The 24,754-nt window shown below is 37.8% G+C and overlaps 1 protein-coding gene across 4 annotated transcripts in view; it reads right to left on the bottom strand.

Moving 5' to 3' along the window:
- Positions 1-1,539: 1,539 nt before the first annotated feature.
- Positions 1,540-24,754, bottom strand: part of Nup160 (nucleoporin 160) — a 54,444-nt gene continuing 31,229 nt past the window's right edge. For 2 of the 4 annotated variants that reach the window (XM_077797457.1, XM_077797455.1), the window contains exons 21-36: positions 23,180-23,249; positions 21,822-21,920; positions 21,004-21,123; positions 17,328-17,423; positions 17,143-17,237; positions 16,800-16,896; positions 16,601-16,706; positions 13,129-13,289; positions 12,043-12,103; positions 11,230-11,340; positions 10,943-11,066; positions 9,495-9,596; positions 7,305-7,446; positions 4,499-4,624; positions 2,583-2,687; positions 1,540-2,171 (exon numbers count right to left, since the gene is read on the bottom strand). In XM_077797457.1, the coding sequence (XP_077653583.1) occupies positions 2,082-2,171; positions 2,583-2,687; positions 4,499-4,624; positions 7,305-7,446; positions 9,495-9,596; positions 10,943-11,066; positions 11,230-11,340; positions 12,043-12,103; positions 13,129-13,289; positions 16,601-16,706; positions 16,800-16,896; positions 17,143-17,237; positions 17,328-17,423; positions 21,004-21,123; positions 21,822-21,920; positions 23,180-23,249 (1,705 nt within the window). In that variant the 3' untranslated portion in view covers positions 1,540-2,081. Of the gene's footprint in view, positions 2,172-2,582; positions 2,688-4,498; positions 4,625-7,304; positions 7,447-9,494; positions 9,597-10,942; positions 11,067-11,229; positions 11,341-12,042; positions 12,104-13,128; positions 13,290-16,600; positions 16,707-16,799; positions 16,897-17,142; positions 17,238-17,327; positions 17,424-21,003; positions 21,124-21,821; positions 21,921-23,179; positions 23,250-24,754 lie in introns of those variants that run through there. The other 2 variants (XM_077797456.1, XM_077797458.1) reach the window with 2 other exon arrangements.

The raw sequence follows: 24,754 nt of genomic DNA, 5'->3' as shown, positions 1-24,754 counted from the left end.
AGCTCTGAGGGAGGAAAATCACAAGTTCAAAGCCAGCCTCAGCTACTTATCGAGGTCCTAAGTAACTCAGTGAAACACTGTCTCTAATACTTTATAAAAAAGGGCTGGGGATGTGGCTCAGTGGTTAAGTGCCCCTTGATTCACTCTTCCTGGCACCAGGAAAAAAAAAAATCACAAGATCTAGCAAACAAAAACACAAACTCCAAAGGGTCAGAAAATTGGAATGGAGGTTGCATACACATTGTGCTCTGGAAGGAATCAAAATGAGAAAGATAGAAGAAAAGTAGAAAAGCTAGACTGGCTCCAGCATGGGTTTTAGGCCTTGAACCAAAAAAATATGGGGACAGGAAAAGTTGGTCGAGGTCTCATGAAGCCATACCTTCTTTGATCAGCAATCCACTGGATAGATTTCTGGAGCAGCCAGTCTCTCACTACTTGAAGCTCTCCACAGAGATGCTATGATAGGGTCCAATGTTTTTTAGGCCATGGGTTAAATATGTACATCTAGGTCAAAGTGTCTTACTATGGTTAAAAACCCCCAAGTTTGGAGAGCTGGGAGTTCAAGGGCTCTCTCAATCCCTAATTGCACCAAATGCCTCATATTAATCATGATAGAATTAAAATGAAAAAAAGAAACACATCTCAATCTACCAACAATACCATGCAAAAATTCACACAATTTAAGTATATAGCTGGGTGTGGTGGTGCAATTCAGGAGACTGAGGCAGGAGGATCACAAGTTCAAGGCCAGCCTGGGCAATTTAGACCCTGTCTTAAAATTTTATAGGCATGAAAGCTTCTCAATCCAGTACATTCTGGCCCTATACATTATTAGAATTTACTTGAAAAATCCACATGGTGGACTTCCATTTGTTTTCTTAGCTAAAAGTCTACCCAACTTTAGCTTCAGAACCTGATTCAAAATATAATATTTTCTTTTTTTGCAGTACTGGGGACAGAACAAGGGATATTCTACCACTGAGCTACATCCCCAGCTACGCTCTCCTTTTTTTTTTTTTTTAATATTTATTTTTTTAGTTTTAGGTGGACACAATCAATATCTTTATTTTATTTTTTAAAGATGTACACAATATCTTTACTTTTTTATATTATTTTTATGTGGTGCTGAGGATTGAACCCAATGCCTTACACGTGCTAGGCGAGTGCTCTACCACTTGAGCCACAACCCCAGCCCCCCCACATTTTTTTTCTTTATTGCAATCTAGTGCTTTAACTCAGGAGTACTCCACCACTGATCTACATTCTAGTCCCGTCCCTGCTTTTTATCCAGGGCTGAGGACCAAACTCAGGCCTTGCGAGTGCTAGGCAAACGCTCTGCCACTGAACTAAATCCCAAGCCCCATTCTAGTCCTTTTTATTTCTTATTTTGATGTAGGGTCTTGCTGGACTCCCAAATTGCAATCCTCCTGCCCCTGAGCCTCCCCAGGTGCTGGATTTATAGGCATGCACCACCACACCTAACTCAAAGTATGATACCTTCTTTAAACATCTGGTCGTAATTTTACGCTTAACTAGGCAAATTATTTAATACTTTATTGAAGATCATACAAAAACTCCACAATAAATAATGAAAAGAGTACATAAAGTCATTAGCCTCCATTTGCAATACAGAAAATACATGTCAGTTCTGGACCAAAATAATTCCATTGAAATACAAAAAGTGATAGGGAAGAATTAAAATATTTGCAATGACTGCTTTTGGTGGTCAGCTATAACAAACCAACAACCATCAGCTATTTTGGAACGTGAGAGTAGGTCTTAATTTGCAGATAAAGAATGTCTTCAATAGTTTATAAAAAAATATATAAACTCTAAAAAAGCTGTGAATCATATACAAAAGTAGCTGTTTGAGAGACCAAGGTTGAAAAGCAGAAATTGTGTTAGCACCACCAGCAAGCACAGGTCCTCTGACTCTTCTGCTCTCCTGTTCTGTGCAGGATGCAGACTTGAGTGTTGTACACATCATTTACAAAAATCAGCCTTGAGTACAGGGTTCCTGGTAGAGTAGTCTTAAGCCCTAAGAGGCACCAAGTGGTTTCAAAGGCTAGTAACAATCCTCATCACAAGTTCCGGCGGTATAATAAATCACGTGTTGCCTTATCAACTTTTTGCTGGTAGTCCTCTAATTTGTCAAGTATTTTCTGGGATAGCTGTAAAGGAAAAGAAGGAAATCGTTACAGAGTAATTCCAGGATTAAAAAAGACTGATGTTAGATATGTGGTGTTGAGGATCAAACCCAGTGCCTCACATGTGCTAGGTGAGTGCTCTATCACTGGGCCACAACCCCAACCCTGTAAACTTCTTTAAAAATGGACTGAATGCAGTCTGTCTCTGTGTAATTAATGCATGGTTTCTCATTAGTTTATTTATTTATTTTTTTTTGGGAAAAGTTGCTTAAATCATTGACTTTATTTATAAAGGGATTGGAACAGCATGTTAACAGGGATAAATATTTGGCTTTTGCTCTCCCTCTAGTCCTTAGGAATTGAAGATCAACTTGTTAAGTATAGCTTACTACTGCAGGAGTTCACAGAAGACAACTCATTAAAGAGTTTACATACTGCGATGTTGTGACTGTTGGCACTGTTCTCTCCCAGAGCCTGGAGAAGCTGATCAATAGAGGAGTATGGGAGCCACACCATTGGGGCTGTTGCAGACAGTGGAAACTGAAAGGAAAATGATATTTGAAAAAAATCTGAAAGTGCACTGCTTCTTCTGAATAATAGGTCCACAAGACTCTAATTACCAGTTAAGATCCTCCTATATTTCTTTTCAACTGGGGAAACTGTCCTTCTCAGTTAAATCAAATATATTTAAAAATTTATTTCAACTCAATCTTTTTTTTTTTATTGTTGGTAGTTCAAAACATTACATCTAATTTGATATATTTCACAGTTTGATTCAAAAGGGTCAACTCAATCTTAAAGGAGCCCTAAAGTCTATTAAGGATAAATACACTTTAACAACTCTTTTTGAGATGGACAAATTGAAACTATTCTCTATTTCAGTCTGAAATTTAATTTAAAATTTTAAATTCAAATTATCTGAAAACAAAATACTAAAAGCAAAAACAAAACTGGAAAAGGACAGGAAAGCTCAACTTTCAAAGTTCTGAATACTTCCTTGATAATTTAAGAACTCAGCTCTATAATAAGCCAGACCTGTTTAGACCTGGCTCATCTATTCATAATCTGTTTCAGATTTGGAATGTGTAACCTCTGGGCCTGTTTTCTGATTTATTGATGCTAGAGATGGAACCTGGGGTGTTCTTCCACTGAGTTATATCCCCATCCCCTATTTTTTGGTACCAGAGATTGAACCCAGCAGCGCTTAACCATTTAGACATATCCCCAAGCCCCACCCACCCTTTGGTGGGCAGAGGTTTCTGGGGATTGAACTCAAGGGCACCCGACCACTTACCACATCTCCAGTCCTATTTTGTACTTTATTTAGAGATAGGGACTCACTGAGTTGCTTTGCGCCTCATTTTTGCTGAGGCTGGCTTTGAACTCTTGATCCTCTTGCCTCAGCCTCCTGAGGCACTGGGATTACAGGCATGTTCCACCACGCCTGGCCCCAGCCCCCTTTTTAAAATATTTTATTTATAGACAGGGTCTCACTGAGTTGCTTAGGGCTTTGCTAAATTGCTGAGGCTGGCTTTGAACTTGTGATCCTCTGGCCTCAGCCTCTTGAGCCACTGAGAGTACAGTTGTGTGTCACCATACCCGGATTCCCCACACCATTTAATTTTTTAAAAATTTGATAGGGTCTTGCTAAATTGCCTAGGCTGGCCTTGAACTTGGGATCTCCTGCCTCAGTTTCCAGAGTTGCTGGGATTACAAGTATGCACTACTGTGCCTGGCTCATCAGACGTTCTAAGAAATAAGGAATAAAACAGTCTCTTATTGATAAGGCTGTTGTAAGGATTAAATAAGAAAACCTTGTAGAGCTGGATATGTTGAGGCATGTCTGTAAATCCAGGCAGGATCAGCCTTAGCAACTTAGCAAGGACCTAAGCAACTTAGTCAAACTCTGTCTCAAAATAAAAAATAAAATGGGCTGGGGATGTGGCTCAGTGGTTAAGCATCCTGGGTTTAATCCCAAGTACCAGGTAAAAGAAAACCCTGTAGAGATGGCATAATCCCTCTACACAAAACACCAAATACTAACTAAAGCCACATTTTTCCTTGCCCCCTTACTTCTATGGTGCTGGAGAATAAACCAGGGCTTTATGCATGGTAGGCAAGTGCTCTATCACTGAACTATACTCTTAGTGCAAAAACCACATTCTTTTAATGGAGAAAAAAGAAATGTATCCCCATTTTATAAACAGGAAATTAGATATACCTACAGGGCCAATATTTATTTAACTGCAAACAATAAAGGTCAGACTAATATACATTTAATTTACTTTCAGATCCTTATCTTACTTGATATGTTAATACAGAATTAAAAAGAAATATTTATATGTACCTACCTCAATTCCAAAGTACTGATGTCCTTTTCCCAGTACAGCATCCACATACTCAGAGACCAAATCCACAGCTTCTTCCAAAAGGTCATAGTTCAAGTATAGACGAAGCAACTCAGCAGCATCAACTTTCTGTAAAAAGCCAGTGATATTTCCCTGCTGGCTCGTACTGAGGACTGAATTCAAGGGTACTCTACCACTGAGCTACCCCAACCCTTTTTATTTTTCATTTTGCTAAATTGCTCATACTAGCCTCAGATTTGTGATCCTCTTACCTCAGCCTTTCGAGTTGCTGGGATTACAGGTATGTACCACCAGCCCAGCTAAAAATTCAGTGATTTAGAATGTATACCTCCTTCCATTTTACCCAAGCACAGAGCAAAGGATGCTGAGTGTCTGATTCCCTGGCACTTACTTTTTTTTTTTTTTTTTTTTGGTACTAGGGATTGAAGTCAGGGTGCTTTTACCACTGAGACACACCAGACAGGAATACTGCAAATTTGAGGCTAACTTCAGCAACTCAGTAGGACACCATCTCAAAATGAAAAAAAAAAAAAAAAGGGATGTAGCTCTGTGGTAAAGCACTCCTCTGAGTTCAATCTTAAGTACTACAAGAAAAAAAAAATATATATATATATAAATGACAAATGCAAAAGTCGTTCAAAGAATCACCAGTTTAAATTTATACCTAATTGGTACTGTCTCCTCTGAGAGAAGAATGAATATAGTCTCAGTTTGGAAGAATGCTATTAATTATGTTAAATGTTTTCTAAGTTCTGATTTGATTACATTCTTTCTTTTATCATCTTATTTTCTCTATTTTTTAACTTAAAATCAGCTTTCCTTATTTTAGACTATAGATTATCTTTTTCAAAATATTTTTTTGTTGATGGACCTTTATTTTATTTATTTATTTATATGTGGTGCTGAGAATTGAACCCAGTGCCTCACTCATGTGAGGCAAGCACTCCACCACTGAGCCACAACCCGAGCTCCTAAATTCTTCTTCTTCTTTTTTTTTTTTTTTTTTAATTTTTAACCTTAGGTTCTCTTTCCTTATTCTATTTGAGGTAGCTGAATCTATATTTTAAAGAAGTCCACCATTCTAATAATTCTGATGCAGATAATCTGCTATGGTTGTCCCTCAAGAGCTCATATGTTGGAGGCTTGGTCCCTAATGTGGTGACTTTGGGAAATGTTGGAATCTTTAAGTGATAGGGCCTCGGGGGTGGTCCTTAGATCAATAAGGGTACTACCTAGAGGGATTACAGTAGTTCTTGAGAGTGAATTATTAAAAGTGAGCCCAGCCCTTTCACACCATGGCATATCTGCACGATATGACACTGCCAAGAGGGCACTCATGGTAGCCAAATGGATGGCACTACATATTCTTGGATTTTCAGCATCCCAAACTATTAGCCAGACACATTTCTTTCTTTCTTTCTTTTTAATATTTATTTTTTAGTTTTAGGTGGACACAATCTTTATTTTATTTTTATGTGGTGCTGAGGATTGAACCCAGTGCCTAACGCATGCCAGGCGAGCGCGCTACCACTTGAGCCTCATCTCCAGCCCCCTAAACTTCTTTCTTTATAAAGTTAGCCTGCCTCAGGTTTTTCTTTTGTTTCTCTTTTGAAGTACTGGGGATGGTGCTGCTAGGTGACAACTCTACCACCAAGGTACATCCCCAGCTCTAAGGTGATTTCTGTTTTTTGGTACTAGGGAATTAACCCAGGGAGCACTTCATCACTGAGCTACATCCCTAGTCCTTTTTACTTTGAGACAGGGTCTCACTAAATTGCTTAGGGCCTTGCTAATTGCTGAGGCTGGCTTTGAAAGTGCAATCCTCCTGCCTCAGCTTCCTGAGCTGCTGGGACCAGAGGTGTGTGCCACTGTGTCTGGCAAGGTGATTTCTTTCTTTCCTTTTTTTGTGGTGCTGGGGATTGAACCCAGGGCCTTGTGATTGTGGGGCAAACACTCTACCAACTGAGCTCTATCCCCAGCCCAAAGTTATTTCTTTCTCATTTATTAATTTGTTTATTTTTAAAGTATTTTTTAGTTGTTGATAGACCTTTATTTTATTATTTGTATGTGGTGCTGAGAATCAAAACCAGTGCCTTACCCATGCTAGGTAAGCTCTCCACCACTGAGCCACGATCCCAGCCTCTCTTTTATTTTTCAAAAATTAAATTAAATTTATTTATTTTTGGGTACAAGGGATTGAACTCAGGGGTACTTGACCACTGAGCCATATCCCCAGCCCTATTTTGTTTTTTATTTAGAGAAAGGGTCTCACTGAGTTGCTTAGCACCTCACTGTTGCTTTGAACTTGCGATCTTCCTATCTCAGCTTCCCAAGCCACTAGGATTACAGGCATGTGCCTCTGCATCCGGCCAAAGGTTATTTCTTTATGGTAATGATAACCAGACTCATAGATCATCCACAAACTCAATTTTGACAATACCAATTTAAACAAACTGTTGCATTTGAAACTACTCCACATACTGACATGAATGTTTTAAGTTAACAGTAGAAACTATGTCCTGCATATACTCATTATTCTGAACATATGCTCACTATTCATTTAGCATATAGGCAGGCATTTATCTAATTAGTAACCAGTGGAACTTTAAATACCATGGTATGGCATTGTTGTTAGTGATTTTAGCTATGACTGAGAAACTGCCCACGGTATTTAATTCAGTATGTTTCCATAAATTATCAAACCTTTTTTTAAAAAAATTATCTCATTAAGTTATTTAGAATGGTAAAGAGCGGGTTCTTAATCTCAACAAGTTAAGATGTTACATACCTTGTAACTGTTTATAAGCCAATTGGGCAGAGGCACTCCATGGGACAAGAGCTTATTGATTACACAGTGGTGATATAAGTTATTCTGCACTTTGTACCTGTCTAGATAAGTAGACAATAGTCGCCATGCTTCATCTGTAGCACTTGAAAACATCAAAAAGGACAAATGAATTTCAGATTTTTTTTTAAAAAATATTTTTCAGTTGTAGATAAACACACAGTATATTTATTTATTTTATGTGGTGCTGAGGATTGAACCCAGTGCCTTACATAAGCAAGGGAGGCACTCTACCACGAGCTACAGCCCCAGCCCAACTTTTAGATTTAAAAAAAAATTTGAAGTCTGTCCCTGGTTGGTGAAGAGTTTCAGATTATTATTATTAATATTATTTTTAAAACCAAAGAGTAAACCCAGAGGCACTCTACCCCTGCTATAACCCCAGCCCTTTTATTTTTTTATTTATTTACATCCCCAGCCCTTTTTAATTTTTTTTAACTTTTTAAGACAGGGTTGGGCTAAATTGCTAAAATTGGCCTGGTACTTCTAATCCTCTTGCCTCTGCCTCCCAAGCTGCTAAGATCACAAGCATGCTAGGCTTTATTTTTTATTTTAAGACAGTCTATATTTCCCAGGCTGGCCTTGAACTTGTGATCATCCTGCCTCAGCCTCCCCAGTCACATGGGATTACATGTGTGTACCACTGAGCCTGGCAAGAGTTTCATATTCTTAACAGTGATTTATAGTACTATTTATAGTATGTATTTACAAAGAAAGACCTTTAGAAGGGTAACTAATACACTTAGGTTCGCTATGACTTGGAATAGTACTGGAACCTAGATGACTTAGATTTTGGTTCTTATGTTTTTCTCCTACTAATCACTTCTGCAGGGGGGGGGGGCGGGGGAGAGAGGGGGGGGTGCGGTACTAGGGTTTGAACTCAGGGGCACTCAACCATTGAACCACATCCCCAACCCAATTTTTGTATTATTTAGAGAAAGGGTCTCACTGAGTTGCTTAGTGCCCTGATGTTGCTGAGGCTGGCTTTGAACTCATGATCCTACTGTCTCAGTGTCCTGAGCTGCAGGATTACAGGTGTGCGCCACCGTGCCTGGCTCCACTAACCACATATTAATATTACTCTACAATTAATTTAATTTGTTTAAGGATTTCAGCAGAGGGAAGCAAACTGGCTCAGATTTTTTTTTTTTAGTGGTTCCCAAACTTGAACAAACATTAGAATCATGTAGAAGTTCTGACTTAGAATAGGGTGCTATCTCATAATCTGTTTTAATAAGCAATTCTGATGTGCTAATTTAGGGGTTGAAAAGTAATATCAGAGAACTGCTGCTATGGATTGAACAGTCTCTCAAAGTTCATGTGTTGGGAACTCAATCCCCAATGGGATAGTATGGGGAGGTGGGGCCTAATAAGAGGCTCTGTCCTCACATATGGAAAGGATTAATGTCCTTATTGTGGGAGTGGGTTAGTTATTGGGAGTGTAGAATTTGCTAGAAAGGCACACTTAGCCCTTTCTTGTCCTTCTACCTTCTGCCATGGAATGATGAAGAAAGAAGGCCCTGAGCACCTTGACGTTGAACTTCCTAGGCTCCAGAACTGTGAGCCAAATAAAATTCTGCTGTTACATATACCCAAACTCAGGTATTCTGTTAAAGCATCAGAAATTAAAACAATGTCCATATTCTCTACCATTCTAAAATGCCAAGATGCATAATACAAGTGTAAATGAATTTCAGAAAAGAGTTTACTGATGTTAGATTATTTGAGGATTGTGAAGAAGAAACTGATGTACATTCAGGTACATCACTGGGTGCACTGGAAAAGTATATGGAGAGAAGATCTAAGGAAGGTATAATAGACAATGGGGGTTGGCGGGGTTGCTACAGATTAGCTAGAAACAAGTTATAAGGGGACACTGTGATGACAGCAATGCAGTGTTAGCCCAATGGAAGGAATGGGGAAAAAAATGAACATGATGTTCTAAAGCCAAGTAAATATATAATTTTGCCTTAAAGAATACTTTCCTTTTTTAAGAGGGGGCCTTGCTATTTTGCCCAGACTAGTCCCTAACTTGTGAGCTCAAATGACCTTCCTAGTGCTTGGGACTATAGGTATGTGCCAACTTGCTGACTAAGAGTAAACCCAGCCAGAACCAGAACACTAGGGATGTACCTTGATTCTTTAGTAGTGATGACGGAGGACAGCTGATTGGCTGCCAGCCAGGCCCAGGCTTCTGCTTGTGCTGCCTCTCCTCCAAACTGTAACTTGATGCATCTGCAACGAAAACGGTTCCTCACCAGTAAACTAACTGCTGAAGTGCAACCACTTCACCTTGCTACTAAAACTAGAGATACGAAGACAACTTTAGCTCTAGTATATTGCTAAATTTATTACTGGAGTATTAGTTCTTCCTTCTCAAAGCCACATAACTGGATGACCCATAAGGGGCCACCAATTAGGTGTCAGAGATACTTTACTTCCAGGAGAAAATTAATGATGACAAATTCTGAATGTTTAAAAATATTTCTAATTCACAAACCACTTTACTAATAGGTATAAGGTCAATTAAATAAGAACTTTTTAAAATTTTTATTTTTGGGGTACTATGGATAGAACTCAGGTCCTTCTATGAGCTAGGCAAGCAATCCTACCACTGAGCTACACCTCAGCCCAGAAATACTGTATTTTACTGCACAATCATCATGCAAAGCTATTTCTTTTTTTTTTAAGTTGCACTAATATGCTTACAATTCATTTATTACTAAACTGTCTTTGATACAAAATTAGGATGCATAGTACACTCATAAATGTGCCTTAATGGTATGGCAACAATTATGGTGAGATATGGTGCTTTATAATACACCGAAGAGGGGGTCAACAGATGTCTTAAAGGACTGAAAAGAATAAAAATATGCCTTATCTACAGTGGACACCATTACCTAACTCAGGCTGGTCTACTCTTCTGACTTCTCATGAGAAGCTATAAATCAATATTACTTTTTTTTAACTTATATATGACAATGGAATACATTACAATTCATATTACACATACAGAACACAAACTTTTCATATCTCTGGTTTATACAAAGTATATTCACACCAATTCGTGTCTTTATACATGTACTCTGGATAATGATGTCCGTCAATTCCACCATCATTTCTAACCCCATGCCCCAAGATTACATAAAAAAAAAAAATAATAATATATATATATATATATATATATATTATATTTTAGTTGTAGTCAAACACAATACCTTTATTTTATTTATTTATTTTTATGTGGTGCTAAGGATTAAACCCAGCGCCTCGCACTTGCTAGGCAAGTGCTCTACTGCTGAGCAGCCCCTCCAAGATTAATAAAAAAAAAGGTATTGTGCCCAACTGTAACCAAAAAAAAATTTTTAAAAAGTCACTGCAAAAACTTATTGCATAATTAAAAACAAAACAAAACAAAACAAAAAACTCACTTCTTTTAAACATAAAAGGCTTACAGTACCAATCTAACTAACTGGCTTACAGGCAGGTTACTGGTTTGTGATCACTGCCTCACATTAAGTAATAGGATAATATCTTTGCATTAGAAAATCAAGTCTATTAAAATATAAGTTTTTACATACTTGAAAGCAAGCCCCTCAAAGACTGGTGTTAAGGGAAGCTTAAAAGTCTGACAGAGTGATATGGCGGTGTCAAAGAGGCCAGCCTGAACCAAGAGAGCAACCATCTCCTCTGCTGAGGAACTTCCTGTGGAAATGGAAAATGGCTAGTTAGTTCACCCAAGGGTATCTGCTTTGCTTTGTCGATGAATATCTCAGAGTTAACAACCCTTCACTCTGTACCCACCCAGCACACTGCTTAGCCCTACAGTTGCTACTGTACTGACACATTAGAGGTTTTAAATTCTTACCTGCAACTGCAACTGCTGACGGATCATGCTGAGCCAGAGTGAGACGAATGCGAGCCAAGGAGCACTCTTTCTCCAGATCTTCCAGTTCTAAGATTTCAATTTGCCGATTGGCTAGAAATCAAAAGAAAATTACTTTCAATTCCCAAAGTACAAAAGATTTGTCTGTTAGATTAAGGTACTGTTGTCATTTTCCACTAAACATTAAGTGAACATTCAGTTGGGCCTCAGTAAAAGCTAATTTTAAAAATTAGCAACATCCTTGCTTCACTTGTACTGATGAGTCAAGTCAAAGCACTCTAATCACCAGCTGTGGTCGAGGAGGTGCTTACCAGTTATTTACATGTAACTTTATTTAAGTCTTACAACTGTGAAACACTACCATCTCTATCAACAAGAAAGGAACATGGCCAAGGTGAGAGAGGCAGAATTAAAACCAGGTGTGTTCAAATCTACAGCACAGGCTCTTAATGAAAGACTTCATGTCCCCCTGGTAATATTAAAGGAACCAGAGGAAAAAAATGGTATTAAGCTGATTTAAATACAACAGGCAACAAAAACACTGTCTTTTAAGCATTTTCATTTCTCATAGTACCATAGAGTATTTTCAAAGGGCTACCATACCAGAAAACCTTCAGCAGATTAAAATGCTGAAAACAAAAAAAAGGAATTTTGCCATATTTTAATGTCACTATTGTATATTATTTATAGTATATAACATATAGTTATAACTGTCTATGTTATATATAACCATCTATAGATCTACTGAAAATATAACTACTGTTCAGCAAAGATCAGCATGAGACCTTGACTCACTTGGGGCAGCTGTGCACTCTCCATCATGATTCCTTTTAGGGGATGCTCCAGGGCGATCATACTGATAAGACAAAACAAAGATTAAACTGTGAAAATTGGTATTTTTATTTTGATATCATTAACAGCGATTTAGAGATTACATGCTTAAATCTTTTCAATAGAAATTATTTTTACTTCACCCAGCACAATTCTTCTTACACAGGTGCTGTGGCTATCAAATGGAGTCATCTGCCAAGCTGGCTCACTTTACTATAAGCATTACTAAGTCCAAAGACATGGACTTGATCTCCATATAAGTCACATGGTTTTCCTTAGTTCCAAAGTTATAATTTCTATTGAAAATCCCAGGCAATAGCCAATAAATGTAGGAACTATACAACACAAGGAACTGGGCATATGTGACCCATGAGCATGGTGGGAAAAATTCAAAGGTTTGTATTCTTTAAAACAATTGCAAACTGAATTAATAAACATGTTTGAAATAAAAGCAATTGTTTATTAAACACTTTTTGTGGGCCAGACACTATCACTGTTTTAGGCAATGTACTCAAATTATCTTTTTTTTTTTTTTTGGTATTGGAGATTGAATTCAGGGGAACTTGACCACTGAGCCACATCCTCAGGGCTATTTTGTGTTTTATTTAGAGACTGGGCCTTGCTTTTGCTGAGGCTGGTTTTGAACTTGCAATTCTCCTGTCTCAGCCTCCTACGCACTGGGATAACAGGCATGTGCCACTGCCTGGATCAAATTATCTTTTAATACCCAAATAATCCTTTACAAGGTAGACACTATAAACCCTATTTTATGCAAGAGGTTAACCAAATAACAAAAGATTAAAGAACTTGCCTGAAGTCAGACAAGGTTAACTCCAAAGCCACTCTACAATAAGTCTTCCTACAAAAATTCTGAACTTGGGAATTAAAGGGACAGTATTCTATTATAGTTGAATTGCTGCAAAGAGTTTAAGTTTATAAGTACCTCTGCAGAAATTTTAAATGAAATGATGCAAAATAAGATAATAGTTTTGCAAGGACAAAACTAAAGATTAATTGATCCCCAAATTCTAAAATGGAAAGTTTTCATACCACTGCACCAGATGCTGGCTGCACAATCCATGCATATTCTGGACGAATAAGTCGTAAACAATTGATAGCAGCCAGATAACAGTTGCCTTGCTTCTCAAGTCCCCGGAGAGTTCGAACCTCTCTGCCAAGACGCATTCCATATTCAAACATCACTGTGCCAGCTATGAGGCAATAATAAATTAGACATAAGAATTTAAAAAATGTTTCCTTAGAGATACACACAGAGGGCCAGGCATGGTGGTGCATACACATGAGAACACTTAACAAAAGGTTAAGATGGCAATTTTATGCTATGTGCATTTCAACACAGTTTGAGAAATATGGGAAATGTTATTGTTGATCTTTACTTATTTTTAAAATTTTCACATTTTAAAAAGTTTTGTTTATTTAAAATTTTGTAGTTGTAGATGGACAGCATACATTTATTTTATGTTTATTTTTATGCAGTGCTAAGGATCAAACCCAGAGCCTCACACATGGTAGGCAAGGGCCAGCCCAAGTTTTATTTTTAATTGACAATATTTATGGGGTATATTCCACATACATTGTGGAATGAGCAAATCAGGCAAATTAACATTATCTGTCACCTCAAGTATTTATCATTTCTTTGTGATGAATTTTTGGCTTTTAGACACACCCCCATACCAAATGTAGTCTAGCTTTTTTTTCGGGGCAGGGGACAGTAACGGGAATTGAACTTAGGGTTCGAATATACTAGGTACGCACTGAACTATATACCATGTCTTTTTTTTTTGGTGGAATTTCTTAATAATTTTATTTATTTATATATTTATTTTTATGTGGTGCTTAGGATTGAACCCAGTGCTTACATGCTAGGCAAGTGCGCTACCACTCAGCCACAACCTTAGCTCACATCCCATGTCTTTACTGAGCTACAAAACACCATTCATTACATTGAATGAGATACTAAAAAATACATTATTCTAGGATAGCGTGGGACTCCAGGGCATTTAAAAATCATACTTTTTGGTTTTCATTAAAAATACCCTATAAAAACCAAAACAAAAAGTTTTTTTTTCTTTCTTTTTTTTGTGGTGCTGGGAATTGAACTCAGGGCCTTGTGCATGCAAAGGCAATAGCAATAAATGCAGGAACTATACAACACAAGGAACTGGGCATATACGACCCATTAAATAAATGCATCTACCAACTGAGCTATATCCCCAGCCCTAAAAACTGCACTATTTAAAAAAAAAATTTACAGCAAATATTTTTTGAGCTCCTGTAATACACAGGACATTGTTAGAAGTACAATCTCTCTCTCATCAGGTGCGGTGATGCACGCCTGAGATCCTAGCAGCTGGGGAGGCCGAGACAGAAGGATCATGAGTTCAAAGCCAGCTTCAGCAATTTAGCGAGGCACTAAGCAACCCAGTGAGCCCCTGTCTCTAAATAAAATACAAAATGGGGCTGGGGATGTGGCTCAGTGGTTGAGTGCCCCTGAGTTCAATCCCTGGTACCACAAAAAAAAAAAAAAAAAAAAAAAAAAAAAAAGAAAAAGAAAGAAAGAAGTACAGTCTCTCTTCAGAAGAACTGAACATTAGTTAATCTTGCTAAATTGGTCCTAATCAGGTTGATACAATGGATATTACAATGCAAGCAGATAATGAGAGATCTTTAATTATTTCTTTTCCTGCATGATAAAAAATCTAAAGAATAGCAGTAATACATGTTTATAAAAATTCCACTACTCAGGAGGCTGAGGCAGGAGGTTTCCAAGTTTGAGGCTGGTCAGGGCAATTACCAAGATTTTGTCTCAAAAATAAAGAATAAAAAGAGCTGGAGAGGAGATGTAGCTTAGGAATAAAGTACTTGTTTGAGTCCCAGTACCACCAGAAAAACAAATAAATAAAACCAAACTAAATTAGTCACATTTTCTTAATTTGAAGATCGCATCAACATTATGTAAAAGAATGTCTTTAGGAGAAACAGCTGGACTAATTATGTGTTAATAGACATGATATCCATAACTTACTCTCAAAGTGATAAGCAAAAAATAAACAAATAATTAAGTAAATAAGTAGAGAAAATGAGAGAAAGGAAATAAGGAAGGTAGGAAGATAGGAAAAAAGATGTGGCAAAATAGTAATAATTGTTGAATTTGGGTGAAGGATACATGGGTTGGTGATACTGTACTAATATTTAGTTTTTCTGTAGACTTGAAAGATCTTAAAAACTAAAAAGTTGAGGGGTTGCAGGTATAGCTCAGCTTGTATAAGTTTAGCATGTATGAGTCTGTGGATTCAATTACCAGCAAAAAAAGAAAGTGAAAAATAAGAATTCACTAGGCTATCATTTAATTAAAAAGAGAGAGCCAGGCACGGTGGTGCCTGGCTGTAATCCCAGCGACTTGGGAAGCTGAGGTAGGAGGATTGCGAGTTCAAAGCCAGCCTCAGCAACTTAATGAGGCACTTGCAACTAAGTGGGACCCTATCTCTAGATAAAATATTAAAAAGGGCTGGAAATGTGTCTTAGTGGTTAAAAACTTGTGGGTACAATTCCTAGTACCAAAAAAATTAAAATAAAATAGAGAAAGGAGAGAGAGAAGAATGCAGTAGGATCATTAATAAAAAAAGTTCACTAGGAGATCACTCAGAAGGCAGTAGGATATCATTAATAAAAAAATTTACTAAGAAATCATTCAATAACCTCTGTGAAATTTACAACTCTCTAAGGGTTTTGCATAAAATTGAAGAGATGTGAGATTTCAACCATCTATAATTAAGAATGCTATGTACTATATTTATTTATTTATTTTGAATTTATTTTTTAGTTGTAGTTGGACACAATATCTTTATTTTATTTATTTATTTTTATGTGGTGCTGAGGATCGAATCCAGGGCCTCACACGTGCTAGGCGAGTGCTATACCACTGAGCCACAACCGCAGCCCTATCTATTATATTTAGATGACCTAAGTAGCAGAATTTTACTCCAACAACTAAAATAAAGAGAGGAAGCCTCGGGTAAAATAGCCTACACACACAAAACTAGTTAAAAAAACCCAAAAAACAAAAAAAACTATCTCTAGTGGAAAAGCTCAAGCTTCCTATATTTTATTTTTTTTAAATATTTTTTTTGTAGCTGTACACGATAACTTTATTTATTTATTTAATTTTTATGTGGTGCCGAGGATCGAACTCAGAGCCTTGAACATGCAAGGTGAGAGCTCTACTGCTGAGCCATAACCCAAGCCCCTCAAGCTTCCTTTATAACTGGAGAGAAAATCCACATAGAATGCCATCTCACTGGAAATAATCTGAGAATGTTCTAGAATGGGGTAAGTATAGAAATACATCTTCAAAGCTAACAGGTAATCTTCAAAAGGATGAAGTGAAGCTTGTACTTAAACACAACTAAAGCTTAGATAAGCCCAACACACATTTTTGATAAAATATTATTAAACTTATAAGGCAGCCTCCAATACCAAGTGTCTTTGTTCAGTTGCTCACCTTTGCGGTAATTGTGGCGATAGATGTGAAAGGCATAGAGAAGTTCATAGTAATTGTGAGTCATAAGGTCCACAGCTCTAGCACGAGATTCAATTATTGCCACAACCTAATGTAGGAAAAACAATGAGGCATCGATGTTAGTAGCAATCGTGACAACCAACAGAGTTGTTTCTAGACATCAGTGGATACATAAAATTACCTCATTATGCAGATTCACATAAGGAAACTCTACAAGATCCTGTAGCTGTGAGCGTTCACAGAGAACTACCACTAGTTGCCGTAAACAATCTAACTGCCTGGAAGAAAAGAAAGGGTTATAAGGGTAAAATGCCATAGTGGGTTAAACAGGGCTGGTAAATTTTTTTTTTTTTTTTTAATCTTTATTTTTTAGTTTTTGGCAGACACAACATCTTTGTTTATATGTGGTGCTGAGGATCGAACCCAGGATGCACGCATGCCAGGCGAGCGCTCTACAGCTTGAGCCACATCCCCAGCCCCCAGGGCTGGTAAATTGCCTTGTGTTAAAAAGACTGTAAGATTACCTGCTGGAGTCAGGAATTTGGGTTAAGGCTTCATATGCTTGGCTGTTGTGACCCAAATCCAAATGATGTTTGAAAATGCATGTCCGTAAAGTAGCCTAAATATCAAATTTAGATCAAATATCAAAAAAGGGCAAAGAAAATTAAAATACAATGTCCAGAAAAACAAAGCAAATAATAGTTTTTACCTGACTTTTCCAGTCATCACCTGCTTCAGTTATTGCTGATGTAGCCAACTGAATAACCAGCTCAGGCAATCCAACAACATCTAGAAGACGTAAAACCTAAAGAGAAATTCAAGAAATTTTCATTAAAATAAATATGGCAGTGGTACTCCAAATTGAATTATTGTTCAAAATTAGTCAGAAACATCATTAGGTAAGTAAGATTAAATTAAAGGCACTGATAAGGGGACTAGGGAGGTAGCTCAGTGGGAGAGCCTTGCCTAATAGGCTTGAGGCCCTGGGTCCCATCTTTAGAACCATTCAGAAATAAGGTGCTGATAAAATGGACAGGATTATTTGGTTAATATTAAGATTTTTCTTTAGATTCTACTGTTATATAAAGGCTTGTTATAAAATCTATTTGTTTTTCCAGATAATAACACTGGAATAATGGCTCACAAGTTACAGATAATTTTGATTGTGTTAGGTTGGAACAGAGAAAGATAAAGTTAAGAGAGAGAGAGAGTCTTAACATGTTCTTTATAGAACAAACCAACCACTATTAATAAATAATAGAGGGATTAAATATTGGGCCTTTTTTTTTTTTTTTTTTTTGCATCAGTGATTGAACCCAAGGCTGTTTTTACCACTAAGCCACATTCCCAGCCTTCTTTTATTTTTATTTTGAGACAGGGTCTTGCTAAGTTGCTTAGGGCCTCACTAAGTTGCTCAGACTGGCCTCAAGCTTGTGATTCTCCTGCCTCAGTCTCCCAAGTCCCTGAGATTATGGTCATACACAACCACACCTGACTTGGGCTTTTTTTTAAGAGATGGGGTCTCATTATGGCACCCAGGCTGGCCCCAAACTCCAAAGCTCAAGTAATGTTCCTGCCTCAGGCTCTTGAGTACTGGGCCTATAGAACTGATTCCCCACCACATCCAGCTTTTTGCCAGTGTGAGAAAGTAATGAAATATTCCCCAAAGATATGAATGTGTCTATATCCTTATATTCACATGCCTTCAATAAGAAGCTGGGGGTAGCTGGGCACAGTGGTACCTGCCTGTAATCCCAGCAACTCAAGAGGCTGAGGAAGGAGAATCGCAAATTTGAGGCCAGCCTCAGCAACTTAGCAAGACACTATCTCAAAATTAAAAGGCGGCTCATGTCTATAATCCCAGCCGATAAGGAGGCTGAGGCAGGAGGATCTTGAGTTCAAGGCCAGCCTCAGCAACTCAGTGTGGCCCTAAGCAACTTAGCAAGACCCTATCGCTAAATAAAAAAAAATATATAAAAAATGGAGGGGGATATGGCTTAGTAGTCAAGTGCCCCTGGGTTTAATCCCTGGTATCAAAAAAATAAAAAAAGACTGGGAATGTAGCCTAGTGGTAAAGTACCACTGGATTCACTCCCTAGTACCAACCAACTAACCAACCAACCAACCAACCATCCAACCAACCAACCAACCCAAAAACCTGGGGATACAAAAAGTACTTACTTGCCAGGAATAGCTTTACCCTTGGTAGGTATTAATCATATTCACCCTCACAGTAATTGAATGATTTTACAGATGAAGAACTTGCGTAAGGTCGTAGTCCAGAGATCTGGGACTTAAATCTTAGCATGTGGACCCGAGAGCCTACCACTATGGAGTTTCAAAGATATTCTCATAACAAACTGAACACTTCCTGGCCTACTTCGTTGATCTGCTTTACTTTTATTCAGAGCACATATCACTGCCTGACATTAAATTATTTGTCTAGTCTCTTTCCAACCTGTATTTTAAGTACCACAAGAACAGGGAATAGTGAACAGGGAGTAGCGGTGGTACTTAGAACCTTATCCTCCGATCCTAAACCAGTGCCTTATACACAGTAGGCTCTCAGTGAATATTTGTTAAATGAAAGAACAAACACAATTTTACAATAGAACTAGCATCCCTAGTCCAAAACTCTGAAAATGCTCCAAAATCTGAAACTGAGGGCTGATAGGCCACCACAGGTGGAAAATTCATCTGACCTCATGAGAGGGGCCACAGACAAAACACTAAAAATTTATGTAAAATTACCTCAGGCTATATGTGTAAGGTATAATATGAAACATAAATAAATTTTGTGTTTGGACCTAGACTCCTCCCCAGGATATCTCATATGTATATGTAAACATTAAAAAAAAAAAATCTGAGCTGGGCATGGTGGTGCTCGATGTAATCCCAGTGGCTTGGGAGGCTGAGGCAGGAGGATCAAACAAAGCCAGCCTCAGCAACAGTGAGGTGCTGAGCAAGTCAGTGAGACCCTATCTCTAAATAAAACACAAAATAGGGTGGTGATGTGGCTCAGTGGTAAAGCACCCCTGAGTTAAATAAATCCCAGGTTACCCCCCTGCAAAAATGAAACACTTTTGTTTCCAAGCATTTTGGTTAAGGGATATTCAATCTGCATAAACTTTTCCTATAAACTGTTTATGTTGCTGATGAATTTAAAGCATAGTAAATGAACATCATAGTGTAACAAAGCCCTAAAGAGTTTTTTTTTTTTCCCCTTCTCTGTGGCACCGGGGATTAAACCCAAGGCCTACGCATGCTAGGCAAGCATTCTACCACTGAGCTACATCCCCAGCCCTTTTTATTTTAAGACAGAGTCTCCTGAAATTGCTTAGAACCTCCCTAAGTTGCTTTGGCTGGCCTCAAACCTTCCTTCCTTAGATTCCTGAGTCACTGGGATTACAGGTGTACACCACCACGCCCAGCTTCCATGAATATTTTAAATCTACATTGTAAAGGAGAGTTTCATCAAATCTATCCAACCAGGTAAATAACCTACTGAAATCAGATGGACAAGAGAAGGTGTTACACCCTCACCCCTGTTGTGATGCTTTCTCTTCCCTCTGATGCCTGCTTTAAGATGGACAAATGATCACCTGTAAGAGCCAAGAGCTGGGCTTGGCAGCATACACTAGTAATCCCAGAGACTCAGGAGACTGAGGCAGAAGTCCTCCTGTCTTAGCCTCCTGAGTTGCTGGGATTCCTTCCAGTCATGTGCTACTGTGCCCAGCAGGTTTTCTCAATTTGTCTAGGCAAGTCCATCTTCTTCTCACTTAGCAGTTCTGGGAACAATTAAGTTTTTTAGTATTTTTCTTAAAAAATATCAAAGCAGCCAGGCAGGTGTGGTGGCACATGCCTGTAATCCCAGCTGCTCTGGAGGCTGAGTCAGGAGGGTTGCCAGTTCAAAGCCAGCCTCAGCAAAAGTGAGGTGCACACTAAGCAGGGAGCTGGTAGAGCTCTTGCCTCACACGTTGAGGTACTGGGTTCGATCCTCAGCACCACATTAAAAAATAAATAAATAAAATAAAGATATTGTGTCCATCTACAACTAAAAAAAAAAAAAGCACACTAAGCAACTCAGTGAAACCATGTCTCTACGTAAAATATTAAAAATGGCTCAGTGGGGGCTGCGGTTGTGGCTCAGCAGTAGAGTGCTTGCCTAGCATGTGTGAGGCACTGGGTTCAAGTCTCAACACCACATATAAACAAATAAATATATAAGTGTCCATCAATAACTAATAAAAATTAAAAAAAAAAAAAAAGGCTCCATGGTCAAGTGTCGAGTTCAATCCCTGGTACAAAAAAAAAAAAAAAAAGCAATATATCTTAGATACATTTCTATATAAGTATATAAGAAGAGCCAAACAACAGCACTGTACCTTATCATAATACTGCAGCCTGGGGGAGGATACAATGTCCCCATCCTCTGAGCGGATCAAGCGATCTAAGAATTCTTCTTTGCCCACTTCTGATGCTGCCTGACAGAAACATTCCAAAGCCTGGAAAAAATTTAAAAAGTACAAAGTGACCTATAAAGTTTTAGTGATATAAATCAGGTTCATATGCTAAGGAAAGCCAAAAGAGAAAGTATTTAAGATAGTATACCACTACTCACAGTTTCTGCCACATATAAATTCTGATACATCATTTAATATTTCTTTAATTTTTCTCACTTTTTATTTAAATGCTATTAATTTAAAAAGTAAACTTTAATAAGACGACTGATGGATAGATAAGTAATAAAGCAAACTGTAGCAGCATGTGAACAACTATAGAATTTGAGTGGTGGCTGTATAACTATTCACCGTGAAAGTCTTCAAACTTTTCTGCATATTTAAAATCTACAAAATAGGATATCAGGGGAAAAAAATTAAAAATATAAACATTATCTTAACAAAAAAAAAGATGAAAAAGCAAACAACAAACAAACAGATACATGAAAATGTGATTAATGAATAAATTTTATTTTGCTTTGGGGCAGAAAGGTCTTAATGTTTCGTCTTATTTTCCTAAACCCTAATAAAACCTGAGTGTAAGAAGCCAACCTGATATTATGCCCTTCACTGGTACCAGTACAGTACTCATATGCTAAGGAACCCTTTTGCGGAGGACTCTGTGCTTCCCACCCCATAATCCAGATGAAAACTAAAACATCCTCCTTGCACTAGAGGTTATTCACCACTTAAATGGACTTCACCTTTTGTCCTTCGCCTGTAACTAGGTAACAACGTCCCAGCATAAATCGACAGGAACCAACATTGACTTGACACCAGGGATGTAGCAGTTGAATATAATCCTTAAGGACATAAAAGGTAGTTTTTGATTAGAAAATAAACACTACTTAAGGAGATAGTCATTTCTTCATAGAAGGAGAGAAGACACTTTGATCAGTACAAAAGTTTTATTTCTAGAAATAATCTGGAGACTGAAGCCTAATTCTGTTAATGCATTCTTATATTAGGCTAGACACCTTAAGAAAGCATAGACAGCTGGGCATGGTGACTTGGAGCATCATAAGTTTGAAGCCAGCCTGGGCAACTTAGTGAAATTCTGTCTCAAAATAAAAAAATTAAAAGGAATGGAGATGTAGCTTAGTGATAAAGTGACCCTAGGCTCAATACTCAGCACCACACATACATATAAACGAGCTGGGTGTGGTGGCGCATACCTGTAGTCCTAGCTTCTTGGGAGACTGAGATAGGAGGATTACCTGAGCCCGAGTTTGAGACCAACCTGGGCAACAGAACAAGTTTCTGTCTTAAACAAAACAAAATAATAACAAAAATAAACAAATAAAAAACAAGCAAAGAGGAGTCCAGTAACACACACATGTAAATATATACATGCTTCACATCTTAGAAATTTTCCAATTTTTAATATTTACTGGTTCAATGACTAAAGTACAATAAAGGATTTCTACTAAGACAGTGATATGCTTGTTTTATATAAAGAGAAACTAATAAAGAGGATTTTAAAAAACCAAAAAGATATGAGAAAAAATTATATTACCAATAATACTACCAAGAGAGAAGTAGAGAATATAATTTTGGAGTGAATATTAATGCAATCAAATTTAATTTTTGCTGGGTGCCAAGCCTTTGGGAGGCTGAGGCAGGAGGATCTCAAGTTAGAGGCCAAACCCTGCCTCAACAAATAAAAAGGGCTGGTATATAGCTCAGTGGTAGCCATGAATTCGACTCCCAGTACCAAAAAAAAATTTTTTTTTCAAGTTTTTCAGGGCATTGTGGTGGACACCTGTAATCCCACATTTCAGGGAGCTGAGGCAGGTGGATCCCAAGTTTGAGGCTACCTTTAGCAACTTAGCCAGACTCTGTCTCAAAATAAAAAATAAAAAGGGCTGGGAATATAGTTCAGTGGTAAAGCACCCCTGAGTTCAATTCCCTGTACTGCAAAAAAAAAAAAAAAAAAAAATCAATTTTTGTGGTTCTTCCTAACAGTCCAATTAAAATGCAAACGACATTCACAAAGGAAAAAAATCCATCAATCCCATTCTTCAAAAGAGTGATTAAACCTGAAATGTTAAAATGAACTTACCTGCAATTGTACATACTGACAATTTCCCATCAAACATTCTAGAAAGAGACAACCAGGATTGCTAGGCCATCTAGTCACTGGATAAGGAGGTTTTTTACTTTTTTGGTGAAATTTAACCATATATCTTGGGCATCAAAAGTCATGAAAGTCCACAAAATAGTATAATTTTTTAAAAAGTGAGAGCTGGGGGATATAACTCAGTGGTATAATACTTGCTTAGGATTTATAAGGTCCTGAATTTTATCCCTAGCACCATAATACAAAAAACAAAACAACAAAAAAAAATCCTACAACCCAAACATGCAAAAAAGGAATGAGAACATACGCTTTTCCTATATTACCATGTAACATTAATATTCAACAAACACAAAGAAAAGATTATAAATAGCCATGCAGTATGAGAAGATATCTTTTTTTTTTTTTGAGAGAGAGAGAGAGAGAGAGAGAGAGAGAATTTTTTAATATTTATTCTTTAGTTATCGGCAGACACAACATCTTTGTTGGTATGTGGTGCTGAGGATCGAACCCGGGCTGCACGCATGCCAGGCGAGCGCGCTACCGCTTGAGCCACATCCCCAGCCCGAGAAGATATCTTGATCAGGTCAATGACAGACCACATATATGATGGTGGACCCATAAGATTTTACCATCTAGGGTGATATGTAGCTTTCTGAATTTTTCTAAGAACAAACGATGCTATTTATACAATGATGAAATTACCTAACAATGCTTTTATCAGCACACAGACCCACTGTGAAGCAATACATGACTGTACAATATGAATCTTATCATTAGCTTAGAACATAGTTTATTATAGGATAAGGGATGCAGTTTACTTTATCCCTGAATGGTGAACCGCAATTCAGCTGGTATATAGCAGACCAGTGGACATTTAGCACCTAAAATTCTGACTGGTATATGGAGTCACTCAACAAATATTTACCTGAGTGAATGTCTTAAAAGGGATCTAGAGGGGCTGGGGCTGTGGCTCAGTGGTAGTGCACTTGCCTGGCACATGTGAGGCACTGGGTTCAATTCTCAGCACCACGTATGAATAAATAAAGGTCTATCAACAACTAAAAAAAAAAAAAAAAAAGGATCTAATGGGGCTGGAGTTGTGGCTCAGTGGTGAAGCACTTGTCTAGCGTGAGGCACCAGGTTCAATTCTCAGCACCCCATATAAAATAAAGGTCCAACTAAAAAGTATTAAAAAAAAATGTGTGTGCACCAATAAAATCTCACTCAACTCCTGATCAAAAATATAAAACAAAAATCGGGATATCTCAAAATAAATATTATAATCTTGTGCTAGTAGGGTAAGTACTCAACCTCATTAAAATCATTCCAGGGAAGAGGATGTAGCTTAGTAGTAGTGGCTGCCTAGCACGCAAAAGGCCTTAGGTTCAATCACCAGTACTGCGAATCCCTTCCCTACTCTCCCACCCCAAAATAAAGTAAGACAAAAAAACTTGATGCTGGGCTGGGGATGTAGTTTAGTGACAGAGCTCTTCCCTAGTATAAGGCCCAGAGTTTAATTCCTACCACTGAAAAAAAAACAAACCAAAAAAACTAAAA

Source organism: Urocitellus parryii, chromosome 4, assembly GCF_045843805.1.
Source record: "Urocitellus parryii isolate mUroPar1 chromosome 4, mUroPar1.hap1, whole genome shotgun sequence".
NCBI lineage: Eukaryota > Metazoa > Chordata > Mammalia > Rodentia > Sciuridae > Urocitellus > Urocitellus parryii.
The sequence above is the reverse complement of the archived record's forward strand: the minus strand, read 5'-3'. Positions and strand labels throughout refer to the sequence as shown.